This window comes from Nerophis ophidion, linkage group LG08 (genome assembly GCF_033978795.1).
Source record: "Nerophis ophidion isolate RoL-2023_Sa linkage group LG08, RoL_Noph_v1.0, whole genome shotgun sequence".
Classification (NCBI taxonomy): domain Eukaryota; kingdom Metazoa; phylum Chordata; class Actinopteri; order Syngnathiformes; family Syngnathidae; genus Nerophis; species Nerophis ophidion.
This window is the reverse complement of record NC_084618.1, coordinates 14,849,504-14,868,069: the sequence shown is the minus strand read 5'-3', so window position 1 is coordinate 14,868,069 and position 18,566 is coordinate 14,849,504. Positions and strand designations below refer to the sequence as shown.

The following is an 18,566-nucleotide window of genomic DNA, read 5'->3' as shown; positions in this document are numbered from 1 at the left end:
ACACAGACACACACACACCCACAAACACACACACACAAACAAACACAGACAAACAGACACACACACACGCAGACACACAAACACACACAAACAAACACACACACACACACACAAAAAAATCACACACAGACACACAAACAAACACAGACACACAAACACACACAAAAACACACAAATACACACACTGACACACAAACAAACACAGACACACAAACAGACACACACACATTAACACACACACACAAATATACACACACAGACACACAAAAACACACACACACACAAACACACAGACACACACGCACACAAACACAGACACACGCAGACACACAAACACACAGACACACACACATTAACACACACAGACACACATGCACACACACACACACACAAACAAACACAGACACACACACATTAATACAGACACACACACACAGACACATTAACACAGACACACACAAACACACACATTAACACAGACACACACAAACACACACACATTAACACAGACACACACACATTAACACACACATTAACACAGACACACACAGGCAGACACAAAGACGCACATTAACACACAGTATTATATAAATATGAGTTGAGTGGAAAGTTCCATGAGTTGCGTGCTGGAAGTGTTAGAAGTGTTAGAATTGCTAGAAGTGAGCGACACTAACCTTTCCATTCGTGGGCGGTTCTTGAATATAAATATTGCTCATTCTTCCGACGAAGAATGTTGCTTTGTCTCGCTGCAAGTGAGGAAGTGATGTTAATATGAAACAGCAGCAAATAATTCTTACTTACTTACTTAGTTAGTTATTTAGTTAGGTAGCTTGTCCACAGACGAAAGTGATCCTCGTCGTGTGCTGCTCTTGTTTACGTCCGTGTGCGAGGGGGGGTCAACAATATAATTGCTGTTACTGTTTTGCTTTTCGAAAATATATGCGCGTATACACTGCTCTATTTTTCCCCAAAAAGATACTAAGCTTTTTATTGATACATATTAAGGTCTCAGTGTGAGTGTTTAACGAGAAATTTGCAACGACAAATCTCTTCTTTCCCCCCTACTGAGGTGAGTTGGTTTTCACCAAGTGCTACTGCGATAATAGTCCCTCAAGAAACATGGAATCATGTGAGAAGATCTGCACCTTCGTGTGCCGAGTCAGCCTGGCCAGATGATGGTTGTACTTCTTCCATCATTTCACGGTCCATCATTTCTAAATATGTTCAATTATTTCACCCAATGCACGGTGAATAATTTCCAAATATGTTCGATTATTTCACCCAATGTACGGTCCATCATCTCTCAACATGTTCGATCATTTCCCCCTCTTCAATATGGCCGATATTAGCGAAAACACACTGCGCATGACAGTTTGCAGCCAGGTGGGGGCGCTGTTATCATTTCACAACAAGATTATTGTTTATTTAAAGGTAAAATTATTTATAAGCTTTATTTTTTTTAGTGTCTTAAGCAGTGTGAAATCAGGTAAGTAGGAAAATTTGGCTTTAAAATTCGTAATTTCAAGCGTTAGTTTTGTTATTTTTTATTTTATTGCAGGGGTGTCAAAATGTATTTTTAAATGCTAAAAAGAGATATTGTATAGATGTAAGGACAAAAAGTTGTGTCCGCTTTGTTGTATTGGTGATGAAGTTTATCATTATTAATTATTTGTTAGAACATTTGAGCTTTTTCTCATGACATTCCTATTTTTTTGTTACTATTTTCAAAATGTTTTTAGATGTTTACTCTTATTTTGTCCCTGTGAGAATAGACTAATGATAATAATTATAAAACAATTTTGTCGCTGCATATCCAAGTGTGTCAAAAATTCTGCCTGTACACAAGTATTAACCTTCCGTTACACATGTAACAGTGTTTATTACCGTTGTTCTACTTTTTCAAATGAATACATTCATACTTTTATTTTGTCTTTTTTATTTCGATGATATTTTAAATCAGGAGCGTCTTAATTTTTCCCGCCAATAGTGAACAGTCTGATATAAGGGGGCCATTTTGGTTGATTTCTTTTTTTTTATTTAAAAAAAAAAAAAAAAAGCAGCTAAAAACAGAAAATATAATATTAAAATAATAATAATAATAATGATAAAAATATATTAATAAAAAAAAAAATATATATATATATATATGTGTGTGTGTGTGTGTGTATATATATATATATATATATGTACGTATGTATATGAAGTGGGATAGCTCAGTTAGTAGAGCGGCCGTGCCAGCAACTTGAGGATTCCAGGTTTGATTCCCGCTTTCGCCATCCTGGTCACTGCCGTTGTGTCCTTGGGCAAGACACTTTGCCCACCTTCTCCCAGTGCTACCCACACTGGATTAAATGTAACTTAGATATTGGGTTTCACTATGTAATATAAATATAATTCACTTCATATATGTGTGTATATATTAATTATTTTTTTTAAACACCAATCTTTTTGTTATAGGTGACTAATTATATTATTATCAATTATTAGTTTTTATTTTATTTTTTGTCATTACATTCCGATAGTTTGCCTTTTATTTTTCTACATTTCAGGTCCTGTTTTTTTTATTATTATTTTGATTTATATTTATTGTTTTGATTGGGTTAACCCTTTCAAAATAGTTTTTAATTATATTTATTTTTATAATGTTTTCATATTGGTTTTATTTTCTATTCAGTCATTGGTGGAGCGAATGATACTATTTGAATATTGTCTTTAATATTGTTGTGCAGCACTTTGGACACTTTTATGTTGTTTAAATGTGTTATACAAATAAAGTGGATTAAATTGGATTGAATATGCTGAGGGCCAACAAAACTCGGTCTGCAGGCCGCAAATGGCCCCCTGGGCCGCACTTTGCCCATCCCTAATTTTTAACGGCACAACTGCATTAAAAACTACACCAAAGCAAACACAAGCACTGTTCTCCTCCTCAATAATAAAAAAATATACATTTCAATTTGCAACTTATTTTTATGGACTTGCCTCTTTGTGATGTTAAGTTCCTGTTCTAAGCTTTTATACCAAGGGTGTCCAAAGTGCGGCCCACAGGTCATTTTTTAACGGCCCCACAACACATTCTAAAAATACGATACAAAACAAAACAAAGAAACGTGGTATAAAAGAGCAAACAGGTGAAATGTAACAATAAATTGTTGCAATGTTTAGTCTAATATTACATGCAGGCTGTTTGTTTAAAACATAATAATGAATCAAAATCAACATCATTATGAATTATTGGCTCCAATTATGTCACATTAAATATTCCACTTTGAGATATTCTTTGGGGAAAATGTTGCATATTTTGTGTTTGACATATAAACAACTGAGCCTAAAACAAACAAACAAAAAACATGAACAACAATCAAACTTATATGATAAAGGATAAATCTGAAGCTGATCTCGAGATTATTGTGTTAAAAGTAAACATAAAAAAATATATATAATTTATTTTTTAACACTTTGCTGAGTGGAACCCTTTTCGATCCTCAATAATTTTAGTGGGATTTTTTTTTTGTATGTGTCATTGCTCAAAAAATGTCAATGTTGTTATGAGTTATTAACCTTTTTAAGGGTCTAATTATTTTACAATATCAAACATTCCACTCTAAAATTTAATTGGGGGAAAATATTGCGCATTAGGTGATTTTTTTCCATAAAAAAACCTGGGTTCTTCTTTGACAAATAGGGCATATAACTTAAATGTTTAAAACGTTTTTTTTTTTGATAGGTAGACCTAATGTTGATCGAGAGACTTAAACTTTGAATAATAATAATAATAATAATACTAAATAATGATAATTTTTAAACATTTTTTTTTTTTTATCAAAACCCTTTGGCTTTACCGGGATCAAGCCTGAGTGGAGGCCTGAATGTATACTTTTTTATACATTTGTTGTATTGGTTTTTAAATTAAAAAATATCAAATTGGACCCCGCTCGGTTTGATTTTTCAGTGCGTGGCCCTCAGTGGAAAAAGTTTGGACACCCCTGTGTTATACAGTATATGCCTTGAGCTCTTAGCGCCTTCAAAATAAGAGCTCAAGGCATATAGTGTATAACAGCTTATAAAAGGAACTTAACATAAAAAAGGTGAAAGTCCATAAAAATAGGTTACAAATTAAAATAAAATATTCAAAAAACATTAAATTTCAATATTTTAAAAAGCTCTTGTCATTTCCCATTTCACTTCCGGCAACAGTGCGCTGACAGGAAGTGCCGCAATTCTGCGCCGGACAGGGCGGAAACGGCGTAACAATGGCGGCAGCTGAAAACAATGTGGAACTTAAACGAAAAGCCGATGAAACTCGGGCCGAAGACGGAGAAGTGGAGGACTGGGTCGGGCCAATGCCGAATGAAGCTACCAAGACCAAGAAAAGAAAAGGTCTGTGTGTTTATTCCCCTCCGAGGTGACACAGTACAGCAGTCAACAGTCTGACTGCAGCAGCCCGACATTATGTGCCTAAAGTGGCCTTTTCTAACTTTACTGACGTCTGGACTATTCTCTGTTTGCCTGATAAGTAAACAAAGTATACCACGTGTTTAGTCTGGCCTTTTTACAGTATTCGGCTCACAGCATATTTATAAAATAGCCACAATTTTTGCAAACGAGCTACAATTGCCGTCAGACTGTATAATGCATAATATGCTCCTTTTGACTGTACATGTATAATGTATTTATATTAGTCACATGTGAATAATGCTGTATAATAGACTGTATTTATATTAGTCACATGTGAATAATGCTGTATGATAGACTGTATTTATATTAGTCACATGTGAATAATACTGTATTTATATTATTCACATGTGAATAATGCTTTATAATGGACTGCATTTACATTATTCATACGTGAATAATGCTGTATAATAGACTGTATTTCTGTTATTTACATGTGAATAATGCTGTATAATAGACTGTATTTTTATTATTCACATGTGAATAATGCTGTATAATAGATTGTATTTACATTATTCATATGTGAATAATACTGAATAATAGTGTATTTATATTATTCACATGTGAATAATGCTGTATAATAGATTATTTATATTATTCACATGTGAATAATGCTGTATAATAGATTGTATTTACATTATTCATATGTGAATAATGCTGTATAATAGACTGTATTTATGTTGTTTACATGTGAATAATGCTGTATAATAGACTGTATTTACATTATTCATATGTGAATAACGCTGTATAATAGAATGTATTTATATTATTCACATGTGAATAATGCTGTATAATAGACTATTTATGTCATTCACATGTGAATATTACTGTATAACAGAATGTATTTATGTTATTCACATGTGAATAATGCTGTATAATAGACTATTTATGTTATTCACATGTGAATAATGCTGTATAATAGACTATTTATATTATTCACATGTGTATAATGTTGTATAATAGATTGTATTTATGTTATTCACATGTGAATAATAATGTATAATAGGCTGTATTTGTAATATTCACATGTGAATAATGCTGTATAATAGACTGTATTTATGTTATTCACATGTGAATAATGCTGTATAATAGACTGCATCTATGTTATTCACATGTAAATAATGCTGTATAATAGACTGTATTTATGTTATTTGCATGTGAATAATGCCGTATAATAGACTGTATTTATGTTATTCACATGTGAATAATGCTGAATAATAGAAGGTATTCATGTTATTCACATGTGAATAATACCCAAGTGTTTATTGTTTATTGTGAGCGAACTGTGGCGCTGAATTTCCCCCAGGGATTAATAAAGTACTTTCTATTCCATTCTATTGTCCCCCCCAGTGCTAGAATATGAACGCGTGTACTTGGACAACCTGCCTTCAGCTGCTATGTACGAGAAGAGTTACATGCACAGAGATGTCATCACTCACATTGTTTGTTCCAAGTAAGTCCTTCCCACTCTCTTCAATCACCAGAAAACTTGATTGGTGATCGTGATCAATGCTTTTTGTGTACAAACCCCCAAAAGCAGGGAAGTTGTCATGTTGTGGAAATGGTAAATAAAGTTAAAGTTAAAGTATCAATGATTGTCACACACACACTAGGTGTGGTGAAATTCGTCCTCTGCATTTGACCCATCACCCTTGATCACCCCCTGGGAAGTGAGGGGAGCAGTGGGGAGCAGTGGGCAGCAGCGGTGCCGCGCCCGGGAATCATTTATAGTGATTTAACCCCAATTCCAACCCTTGATGCTGAGTGCCAAGCAGGGAGGCAATGGGTCCAGTTTTTATAGTCTTCGGTATGACTCGGCCGGGATTTGAACTCACAACCTACCGATCTCAGAGAATACAATGATTTGCAAATCCTTTTCAACTTATATTCAATTGAATAGACTGCAAAGACAATATATTTAATGTTGGAACTGGTCAACTTTGTTATTTTTTGCAAATATTAGCTCATTTGGAATTTGATGCTTGCAACATGTTGCAACAGAGCTGGCACAAGTGGCAAAAAAGAGTGAGAAAGTTGAGGAATGCTCGGCAACTTATTTGGAACATCCCACAGGTGAACAGGCTAATTGGGAACAGGTGGGTGCCATGATTGGCTATAAAAGCTGCTTCCATGAAATGCTCACTCATTCACAAACAAGGACGGGGCGAGGGTCACCACTTTGTCATCAAATGTCTGAGCAAATTGTTTAAGAACAACATTTCTTAACCAGCTATTGCAAAGAATTTAGGGATCTCACCATCTACGGTCTGTAATATTATCAAAAGGTTCAGAGAATCTGGAGAAATCACTGCACGTAAGCGATGATATTACGGGCTTTCGATCCTTCAGGCGGTACGGCATCAAAAAGCGACATCAGTGTGTAAAGGATATCACCACATGGGCTTAGGGAACACTTCAGAAAACCACTGTCAGTAACTACAGTTGGTCACTACATCTGTAAGTGCAAGTTAAAACTCTACTATACAAAGCCAAAGCCATTTATCAACAACACCCAGAAACGCTTCACTGGGCCCGAGCTCATCTAAGATGGACTGATGCAAAGGGGAAACGTGTTCTGTGGTCTGACGAGTCCACATTTCAAATTATTTTTGGAAACTGTGGACGTCGTGAAAGAAGAAAATAATCATTCGGATTGTTCTCGGCGGTAAAGTGTTAAAGTCAGCATGTGTGATGGTATGGGGGTGTATTAGTGGCCAATGCATGGGGAACTTACACATCTGAGAAGGCACCATTAATGCTGAAAGGTACATACAGCGGGCTTCACGGTGGAAGAAGGGGTTAGTGCATCTGCCTCACAATACAAAGTTCCTGCAGTCCTGGGTTCAAATCCAGGCTCGGGATCTTTCTGTGTGGAGTTTGCATGTCCTCCCCGTGAATGCGTGGGTTCCCTCCGGGTACTCCGGCTTCCTCCCACTTCCAAAGACATGCACCTGGGGATAGGTTGATTGGCAACACTAAATGGTCCCTAGTGTGTGAATGTTGTCTGTCTATCTGTGTTGGCCCTGCAATGAGGTGGCGACTTGTCCAGGGTGTACCCTGCCTTCCGCCCGATTGTAGCTGAGATAGGCGCCAGCGCCCCCCGCGACCCAGAAAGGGAATAAGCGGTAGAAAATGGATGGATGGATGGTACATACAGCTTTTGGAGCAACATATGTTGTTATCATGGACGCCCCCTGCTTATTTCAGCAAGACAATGCCAAGCCACGTGTTACAACAGCGTGGCTTCGTAGTAAAAGAGTGCGGGTACTAGACTGGCCTGCCTGTATTCCAGACCTAGTGCAATATGAAGGCTAAAATATGAGACAGAAGACTGTTGAATGGGAAAGAATTCCACTTCAAAAATGTGTCTCCTCAGTTCCCAAACCTTTACTGAGTGTTGTTCACAGGAAAGGTCATGTAACACACTGGTAAAAATGCCTTTTTTGCAATGTCTTGCTGCCATTACATTCTAAGTTCATGATTATTTGCATGAAAAATATTTAGTTTGTCAGTGTGAAGATGAAATAAATATCTTGTCTTTGCAGTCTATTCAATTGAATATAAGTTGGAACGGATTTGTTGTATTATCTTAATATTTACCTTTTACACAAGGTGACAACTTCACTGCTTTTGTAAAATGACAAACATCGTCACCGATTATCGGCCGACGCCTCGCATATTTCCACCCGTCACTCGCCTAAAAAGCCAAACAAAAGCAGCCATGAGAGGATGAAGAGCAGTACTGATCTCCCCAGGACAGACTTCATCATCACGGCCAGCCAGGACGGACACGTCAAGTTTTGGAAGAAGAACGAGAGTGAGGGAATCGAGTTTGTCAAGCACTTCCGGAGCCATCTTGGTAGGCTTTGTCTTTTGTCTTTTTAGGGTTCCGTCGTTAACCTCAAAACTTGTTGTTGTTGTTTTGTGGCAGGCGTGATCGAGAGCATCGCGGTGAGCGCGGAGGGCGCCCTCTTCTGCTCTGTGGGCGACGACCAGGCCATGAAAGTGTTTGACGTGGTCAACTTCGACATGATCAACATGCTGAAGTTGGGGTGAGTTTGGCGGCTCAGTGGTATAAAATACTCCTGGATGTTGCCATGACGTCGGCAGGAAGCACGCGCTTGTCGGGAGAAGGTGTTCAAAAGTGAGGGCTTTCCAACTCTTCGTACGCCATAAGCGAAAGTGAAAGTTAAAGGTCCAGGTGGCTGCAGGGTAATATGAAAATGATCGATCCGATTCCTGGGGTAGAGATTAGATTCCGAATCGATTCTGACTTCAAAACTTCCTTGAATTTAAAACAACTCCTCACTCAAAGACATGTGGTAAATTTAGGCCTGCGCTTATAAATTTGAGTGTGATGTAAGGATACCATCATGAAAAGGCGTGGCGCAGTGGGGGAGTGGCCGTGCGCAACCCGAGGGTACCTGGTTCAATCCCCACCTAGTACCAACCTTGTCACGTCCGTTGTGTCCTGAGCAAGACACTTCACCCTTGCTCCTGATTGGCGCCTTGCATGGCAGCTCCCTCCATCAGTGTGTGAATGGGTAAATGTGGAAGTAGTGTCAAAGCGCTTTGAGTACCTTGAAAGGTAGAAAAGCGCTTTACAAGTACAACCCATTTAGAAGCACATTTAATTAAAAAAAAAATTGTATTATGGTCTTACCTTTACTTATAAATGAAGTCCGTGCGCAGCTCCTTCTGATCAAAAGCATCGATAACTTGTTTATAGAAGTCTTCCTTATCTTTCTTCAGTTTTAAAAGTCTCTCTGTCTCGATGGAGATCTTCCTTCATTACCTCTTGCTTCGATTGAAAGTCCAGTTCAGAAAACAGTTTTCTTTTAGATGTGTAATCCTCCATGTTAAAAGTGCAAGCGAGAGGAAAAAATAAACGATCGCTGCTCACTCTTGCTGCTTGTTGTCACTTCTCCTGCAGCCGAGTAGTCGCAAGAAGGATCACTAGCGCCCTCTACCACCAGGAGGCGGGAGTCATTTAATGACTCATATTTGACACACACAGCTACGGTATATTAATAAAACATAGCTGCTTACTGTTCTTTTTAGCATATTCAATAGCTTGGACCTTAAATCCTACTGAATATCTCTTAATCTTCTTCCCTTTATGTGATTTAAAATGATTGAAATCAGCCTCCTCCATTTTGAAAATGATGACAGGTGAAGTGTCACTCGTGACGTGACGAGTTTGACCCGGCGGAAATTCTAGGCATATGCTAATTATTTGGCAAAACGAGTTTGAGGGCTTCACGGTGGCAGAGGGGTTAGTGCGTCTGCCTCACAATATGAAGGTCCTGCAGTCCTGGGTTCAATTCCAGGCTGAGGATCTTTCTGTGTGGAGTTTGCATGTTCTCCCCGTGAATGCGTGGGTTCCCTCTGGGTACTCCGGCTTCCTCCCACTTCCAAAGACATGCACCTGGGGATAGGTTGATTGGCAACACTAAATTGGCCCTAGTGTGTGAATGTGAGTGTGAATGTTGTCTATCTGTGTTGGCCCTGCGATGAGATGGCGACTTGTCCAGGGTGTACCCCGCCTTCCGCCCGATTGTAGCTGAGATAGGCGCCAGCGCCCCCCGCGACCCCGAAAGGGAATAAGCGGTAGAAAATGGATGGATGGAACGAGTTTGACCCGGCGCCATGTCCATTAAAAAAGGGGGGGCAGGGACCTGTATTTTTTAGAGGTGGTGGTGTAGTACTGAATATGATTCATTAGTATGGCGGTACTATACTAGTACCTATGTACCGTTCAAGGCTAGTGGATACACCTAAATATATCAGAGGAGGACCCACATATAATAGTTAAAATAATCATGTTTTTCTCATTTTCAAGCGTCCACTAAAACATTCCATTTGCGTTGGGTCCCTAATTTGTGTGTAGCTTCCACCCCGGGCAGAGCGAGTGGATCTACAATCCCGGCGACGCCATTTCCACGGTGGCCTGCTCGGAAAAAACCACGGGAAAGATCTCCGTCTACGACGGGCGGGGCAGCGGTGAGCCCCTCCACGTCTTCGCCAAGATGCACTCCTCGCCGCTGTCCCAGATCCGCCTCAATGCCAAATTCCGGGTGGTGGTCTCTGCCGACAAAGCGGGGATGCTGGAATACTGGACCGGTCTGCCCAACGAGTTCAAGTTCCCCAAATACGTGCAGTGGGAGTACAAGACGGACACGGACCTGTACGAGTTTGCCAAGAACAAAACCTACCCCACCAGTCTGGTCTTCTCCCCCGACGGGAAGAAGATGGCCACTATGGCGTCTGACCGGAAGGTCCGAATGTTCCGCTTCTTCACGGGAAAACTGATGAGAGTTTTTGATGAGTCATTAACCGTGAGTATTATTGCAACATTTATATAATGTACACATAATATGAAGTAACACCTTCATCACAATGTGTAATATGTACAATATACACACTGCAAGTATATATATATATATATATATATATATATATATATATATATATATATATATATATATATATATATATATATATATATATATATATATATATATATATATATATATATATATATATATATATATATATATATATATATATATATATATTAGGGGTGTAACGGTACGTGTATTTGTATTGAACCGTTTCGGTACAGGGGTTTCGGTTCGGCACGCAGGCGTACCGGACGAGTTTGAAAGTCTTCACAAGCTGCTCTGCTTCTGCCTCTGTCTGAACAGTGAGCACCCAGCATTGTCCCGCCCACACAACCATCTGATTGGTGCCATACAAAGCCAATCAGCAGGGCGTATTCAGAACGCATGGAGTCACTGCTTCAGTCGAGCAGATATGAGTTTAGCAGGGGAGCAGCGGACAACGTACGCTCCCCAAATTATAAACAACACTTCCAAGTCAACTTGGAAGTTGTGTATCGGCTGGGGACATCTCTGCGCTGCTGATCCGCCTCCGCTCGGGATGGTTTCCTGCTGGCTCCGCTGTGAACGGGACTCTCGCTGCTGTGTTGGATCCGCTTTGGACTGGACTCTCGCGACTGTGTTGGATCCATTATGGATTGAACTTTCACAGTATCATGTTGGACCCGCTCGACATCCATTTCTTTCCTCCTCTCCAAGGTTCTCATAGTCATCATTGTCACCGACGTCCCACTGGGTGTGAGTTTTCCTTGCCCTTATGTGGGCCTACCGAGGATGTCGTAGTGGTTTGTGCAGCCCTTTGAGACACTAGTGATTTAGGGCTATATAAGTAAACATTGATTGATTGATTGATTGAACTACTTTCTAAACATCAATGTGAGCCCGTTGACTTTCTAAAAACTTAAACTGCAGCTCAGCTCACTCGCAGTTCTGGCTTGTGGTGAATGCTAGTTAGCTTTTTGCGTAACGTTAGCTCATTTTGCTGTGTGTGTGTGTGTGTGTGTGTGCGTGTGTGTGTGTTAGGGGCAGCAAAGCCCTGTCTGTCTGTTATTTCATTGAACTCCATGGTCTTCAGGGATGAATAGTCTCTCCTGTTGCTTTTGTACTATTTTTTCTTTCAGCTATAGTTACATGAATCATTAGTAACGTAGCAGCCTAGTTTTGAATGGCAGGGTCCCTGCTATCACATTTTGATAAAAATATAACATTTACATAATAAAAGTCAACTACAGGCTTCCCAAATGCTGTAATAAATTAAGCCGGATGAGTTGACTTGAAACTGTTTAATGTTGCACTTTTTATATGTAGAAGAAAGGTTTTTTCATTTGATTTAATCAAAGCAACAACTTGAGGCAGTTTAATGTGGATTAACGTGGGCAGGATTATTATAGTGTTCCCCATGTTAAAAGGATAAAGCCATTGTTTACAAAATTGGTAAATAAATAACCAAAACATTTATATTTTGTTGTTTTCTTACTGTACCGAAAATTAACCGAACCGTGACCTCTAAACCAAGGTACGTTCCGAACCGAAATTTTTGTGTACCGTTACACTCCTAATATATATATATATATATATATATATGATGTAACAAACACCTTCATAACAATATGTAATATATACAATGTACACACTGCAAGTATATATATATGTATGTGTATATATATCCTTCCATCCATTTTCTACCGCTTATATATATATATGATTTAGTAATAAGTTTTAATATACACACTACAAGTGTGTATACACATATATATATATATATATAGGTAGCGACTTGTCCAGGGTATAACCCGCCTTCCGCCTGATTGTAGCTGATAGGCACCAGCGCCCCCCGCGACCCTAAAGGGAATAAGCAGTAGAAAATGGATGGAATGTATATATATATATATATATATATATAGTTATCATTTGTGTATATGTTGTATCTGCTGATGTAGTTCTGTCGTAGTTTTCAAGTGAAACAAAGCTGATGTCTACAATACACACGGCAAAGATGTTTGGATCCGTGGTTTCATCCCACTCACCTTCCCCAGATGTTCACAGAGCTGCAGCAGATGAGGCAGCAGCTGCCCGACATGGAGTTCGGGAGGCGCATGGCGGTGGAGCGAGAACTGGAGAAGGTGGACGGGATCCGTCTGACCAACATCATCTTTGACGAGACGGGCCACTTCGTCCTGTACGGCACCATGCTGGGCATCAAGGTCATCAATGTGGAGACCAACAGGTGCGCCCGCCTCTTCAGCCCAAAAACAAACAGCACACCAAATATCTTACCTCATATATATTTGTTTCTAGATGCGTGCGGATCCTGGGGAAGCTGGAGAACATCCGCGTGATCCAGCTGAGTCTCTTCCAGGGCGTGGCCAAGGCCATGCAAGTGGCGCCCACCGTGGAGATGAAGGCGTCGGATAATCCCGCCCTGCAGAACACAGAGCCGGACCCCACCGTCTTCTGCACCGCCTTCAAGAAGAACCGCTTCTATATGGTGAGGCTTGCGCAACATCATCATTTTTTTTAACAAAAAAACCCCCAAATGGTAGTAGTATTGTGCATTTGAAATAAATACACTGTAGTACCACTAGGTGTCAGTAGAGCACATAGCTACACAGCACATGGTGAGGTAGAAAAAGCTATAGACATGTTCTAAAGGTACCACATACTTGCCAACCCTCCCGGATTTTACGGCAGACTCCCGAAATTCAGCGCCTCTCCCGAAAACCTCCCGGGACAAATTTTCTCCCGAAAATCTCCGGGAATTCAGGCGGAGCTGGAGGCCACGCCCCCTCCAGCTCCATGCGGACTCGAGTGAGGACAGCCTGCTTTCACGTCTGCTTTCCCACAATGTAAACAATGTGTCTGCCCAATGACGTTATAACTGTAGAATGATCGAGGGCGAAATCTTGGTTTCTTATGTGGGTTTATTGTTGGGCAGTCTCATTAACGTCCTCCCAGCGTGGTAACACACAACAACAGCAGTCCTGTTTTCGTCTACTGTAAAGCAGTTCGTCGGCCGTAAACAGCAATGTTGTGACACTCTTAAACAGGACAATACTGCCATCTACTGTACATGCATATGGTCAGAAAAAAAGGTGACAGAGAGTAGAACATGGACAATTCAACCCTTAACTCAACAATAATTAGATGAGTGTTATGTGTGTGTATATGCGTAAATAAATGAACACTGAAATTCAAGTATTTATTTTAGTCATATATATATATATATATATATATAGCTAGAATTCACTGAAAGTCAAGTATTTCTTATATATATATATATGAAATATTTGACTTGCTGAATTGTAGCTGTAAATATACTCCTCCCCTCTTAACCACGCCCCCATCATCTTTAGCATCTTTGTTTTCTACCTGTCAACTGTCAGTTTAGCATCTTTGTTTTCTACCTGTCAACTGTCAGTTTAGCATCTTTGTTTTCTACCTGTCAACTGTCAGTTTAGGCTCCTCATCACCACTTCAATATGGCGGCCGAACTTCTCGCGTCACAATAGCCAATGCTGCGTCTACTTATAACATGTCACCTTTTTTTTTTACCTTTTCAAAGTTCTCAAAGAGGGAACCGGAGGACACGAAGAGCGCCGACTCGGACCGAGACATCTTCAACGAGAAGCCCTCCAAGGAGGAGGTGATGGCCGCCACGCAGGCCGAGGGCCCCAAGAGGGTGTCGGACAGCGCCATCATCCACACCACCATGGGTGACATCCACATCAAGCTGTTCCCCGTGGAGTGGGTGACACCATTCACTTGGCCACGCCCACTTTGAAGCGCTCTCTGACACGTTCTGCTGACAGGTGCCCGAAGACGGTGGAGAACTTCTGCGTCCACAGCAGGAACAGCTACTTCAACGGACACATCTTCCACAGAGTCATCAAGGTGCGTGCCCACTCTCTCAATCCTTCAAATTTCATTTATTTTCATACATAAAAAGAAATGCAATGCAAAATGCTTTCCTAAGTTAAAAACAATTCCCCCATGACCCAGATCTCACAAACACACACACACACTAGGATTGATACTAATATTTTGAAACCGGTACCAAAATAGAAGTAGTAAAGCATGTTTAGCTATTCCTCGTCCTCCGGTGATAATGTTACTTGTAAGAAACTTTATTTATCTGCTTATTTTCCATTGCAACATGTTCTATCTACACTTCTGTTCAAATGTAATAATCACTTATTCTTCTCTTCTTTGATACTTGACATTAGTTTTGGATGATACCACACATTTAGGTATCGATCCGATACCAAGTAGTTATAGGATCATACATTGGTCATATTCAAAGTCCTCATGTGTCCAGGGACCTATTTACTGACTTTATTAACATAATATGAATTTTAAAAAAAGGAAAGCCCCCTGCTGCCCCAAAAGGGAATAAGCGGTAAAAAAAATGGATGGATAGAAGGAAAAAAAGATTTTATGTCGATAAAAAAATATCAATGTAATCATAGTAGTATCGACTTGGTATCATTGCAGTGGATGTCCGGTGTAGATCCACCCATGGCGTTTGTTTACATTGTTACGCCGGTAAGCTATACATTTGTTTTGGATGATACCACACATTTAGGTATCGATCCGATACCAAGTAGTTACAGGATCATATTCAAAGTCCTCATGTGTCCAGGGACATATTTACTGACTTTATAAACATAGTATGAATTTTTTTCAAAAAGGAAAAAATATCAATGTAATCATAGTAGTATCGACTAGATACGCTCTTGTACTTGGTATCATTAAAGTGGATGTCAGGTGTAGATGCACCCATGGCATTTGTTTACATCTTGAGCTATTGTATCCGACTACGGTGTGTAGTAAAGCATGTTTAGCTATTGCTCGTCCTCCAGTGATAATGGTACTTGTAGGAAACATACTTTATTTGTCGCCATGGAGACTAGGATGAGTGATTTAGAAGTAGCTAAAACAGTCTTAAAGCAGCTCTTCCTGAGGGTGTTTCAGTGTTATAACTTCACATTTTATCTATACTTTTTACACCAAAATGCGTCCGTTCTCCCTTTTCTGTCTACACACTTGTGTCTGCTTGTAAGTACTCTGTGTGTGCTCGTAAAACCAGCAATGTCACAAAGTGACTACGTGCCCTCATACCTGGGAACCGGTACTTTTCAAACAGTTTTGTATCATTAGTACCGCGATGCCGTATTAGTACTTGTACACCGTACAACCTTAACATACACATGTCAGGTTCAAAGAGCGAACTAACTATTAAACAAGACAAGAAGCAAGGAATCCAACAGAGACAAGATTCAGTTTAGCTCATGAGGAGAGCGCGTGGACCTGCCCCCTCGTACAGTGTCACCACGCCTCTTCCTTTTTTGGGCAATCCCTGATTACATAGCTGCAGCTGCTTCTAAGGGGAGGGGGTCATAAACAGCTGCACCAGAGATCTTAAAACTGGCGTAATGTGAGCCCGCCTTCTTATCTTGGTCAGGACATGTGTTGCTGAATTGTGGAGTACTTGCAAAGGTGCAATAACCTTTTTAGGAAGAGCAGAAAGCAGGCGTTACAATCATCTTTGTCATTAAAACATGCAACGTCTCGTTAATGGCACGCAGGGCTTCATGATCCAGACCGGGGACCCCACGGGCACCGGCATGGGCGGCGAGAGCATCTGGAGCGGCGAGTTCGAGGACGAGTTCCACGCCACCCTGAGACACGATCGGCCCTACACGCTCAGCATGGCCAACGCGGGCCCCGCCTCCAACGGATCACAGTTCTTCATCACCGTCGTGCCCACGGTGAGTCCAAACCACGCTCGCCGCCGTCCGCCATGCTGGAGTTTAACCTCATGGCGCCATGTGTCGCCCCCCTCCCCCTCCCACAGCCTTGGCTGGACAACAAGCACACAGTGTTTGGGAGGTGCATCAAAGGGATGGAGGTGGTCCAGAGGATCTCCAACATCAAAGTTCACCCCAAAACGGACAAACCGTACGAGGACATCAGCATCATCAACATCACCATCAAGTGATTTTTTTACACAACTATTAAACGCCGCGTTCAAGTGTCGCCAGTAATGCTCCGTCTTTGACATAACTACGTAAGACACGGACACATTTGCAAAAAAAAAGTGAGTCAAAGAAAAGACAAGCACAAAAGCAAAATGTTCAGGACAAACTAGGAATATGGAGTCCTTGCTGTTGGTTTGTCGGCAAAATAAACAAAACACGGGTGGATTTCCAATGCAAGGTCCAAAATAAGATCAACAACACCCGGTTAAGCTTTGGGATCATTTGTAGTACCACATGGTCACATTTCTCTATGTGTGCTTGCTAGCTAGGGAGGAGTACCAAGTCCTGTCGGTACTACCGGGTACTGATTCATGAAAAATCTAACTTTTTGACACCTTTGTTGCATGTGACGTCACATCCGGTTGCACTCAACAACTCCCAATTTTTCAACACCCACCCCAAAAGTGAGTCAAAAAAAGACAAGCACAAAAGCAAAATGTTCAGGACAAACTAGGAATATGTAGTCCTTGCTGTTGGTTTGTTGGCAAAATAAACAAAACACGGGTGAATTTCCATGGAAGGTCCAAAATAAGATCAACAACACCCGGTTAGACTTTGAGATCATTTCTAGTACCATATGGTCACATATCTCTGTGTGTGCTAGCTAGGGATGAGTACCAAATTTATCGGTACCACCGGGTATGGATTCAAATAAAATTTAACTTTTTGATACCTTTGTTGCACATCCGGTTGCAGACTCAACAACTCCCTCTGGGTAATGTTGACATTTTTAAACACCCTGCCCAAAAGTGAGTCAAAAAAGACAAGCGCAAAAGCAAAATGTTGATGACAAACAAGGAATATGTAGTCCATGCTGTTGGTTTGTCGGCAAAATAAACAAAACATAGGCGGATTTTCATGGAAGGTCCATAATAAGATCAACAACACCCGGTTAGACTTTGGGATCATTTCTAGTACCATATGGTCACATTTCTGTAGGGATGAATACCAAATTCAGTACTTATATAGGCTTCGGCCAGATCCTGTCGGTACTACCGGGTATGGATTCATGCAAAATCAAACTTTTTGACAACTTTGTGGCACGTGACGTCACATCCGGTTGCAGACTAAACAACACCCTCTGAGTAAAGTTGACATTTTTAAACACCCAGCCCAAAAGTGAGTCAAAGAAAAGACAAGCGCAAAAGCAAAATGTTGACGACAAACTAGGAATATGTAGTCCTTGCTGTTGGTTTTTCAGCAAAATATACTAAACATAGGCGGATTTCCATGGAAGGTCCATAATAAGATCAGCAACACCCGGTTAGACTCTGGAATAATTTCTAGTACCACATGGTCACATTTCTCTGTGTGTGCTAGCTAAGGATGAGTACTGAATCCCGTCGATTGATGCAAAATCAAACTTTTTAGATGCCTTTGTTGCACGTGACGTCACATCCAGTTGCAGACTCAACAACGCCCTCTGAGTAAGGTTGACATTTCTTAACACCCGCCCCAAAAGTGAGTCAAAGAAAAGACAAGTGCAAAAGCAAAATGTTGACGACAAACGAGGAATATGTAGTCCTTGCTGTTGGTTTGTCGGCAAAATAAACAAAACGTGGCCCTAGTGTGTGAATGTTGTCTGTCTAAAGGTAAGACCACAATAAAGTTTTGTTGAATTAAATGTACATGATGGTATCCTTACATCACACTCAAATTTTTACCGCATGCC

At 40.4% G+C, this 18,566-nt stretch overlaps 2 protein-coding genes across 2 annotated transcripts in view; one reads left to right on the top strand and one right to left on the bottom strand.

The window, feature by feature from the left end:
• cwc27 (CWC27 spliceosome associated cyclophilin) overlaps window positions 1-1,063 on the bottom strand; it is a 49,971-nt gene extending 48,908 nt beyond the window's left edge. The window contains exons 1-2 of the mRNA XM_061907795.1: window positions 806-1,063; window positions 675-746 (exon numbers count right to left, since the gene is read on the bottom strand). Coding sequence (XP_061763779.1) covers window positions 675-716 — 42 coding nt within the window. The 5' untranslated portion in view covers window positions 717-746; window positions 806-1,063. The remainder of the gene's footprint in view (window positions 1-674; window positions 747-805) is intronic.
• A 3,140-nt stretch (window positions 1,064-4,203) lies between these two features.
• On the top strand, window positions 4,204-18,522 carry ppwd1 (peptidylprolyl isomerase domain and WD repeat containing 1). The gene is made up of 11 exons (XM_061907792.1): window positions 4,204-4,380; window positions 5,806-5,908; window positions 8,211-8,314; window positions 8,387-8,507; window positions 10,346-10,793; window positions 12,893-13,083; window positions 13,155-13,344; window positions 14,419-14,600; window positions 14,666-14,747; window positions 16,442-16,624; window positions 16,711-18,522. Exons 1-11 carry the CDS (start codon window positions 4,254-4,256, stop codon window positions 16,852-16,854), a joined length of 1,875 nt encoding a protein of 624 aa, XP_061763776.1. The 5' UTR covers window positions 4,204-4,253; the 3' UTR covers window positions 16,855-18,522.
• Window positions 18,523-18,566: the final 44 nt, after the last annotated feature.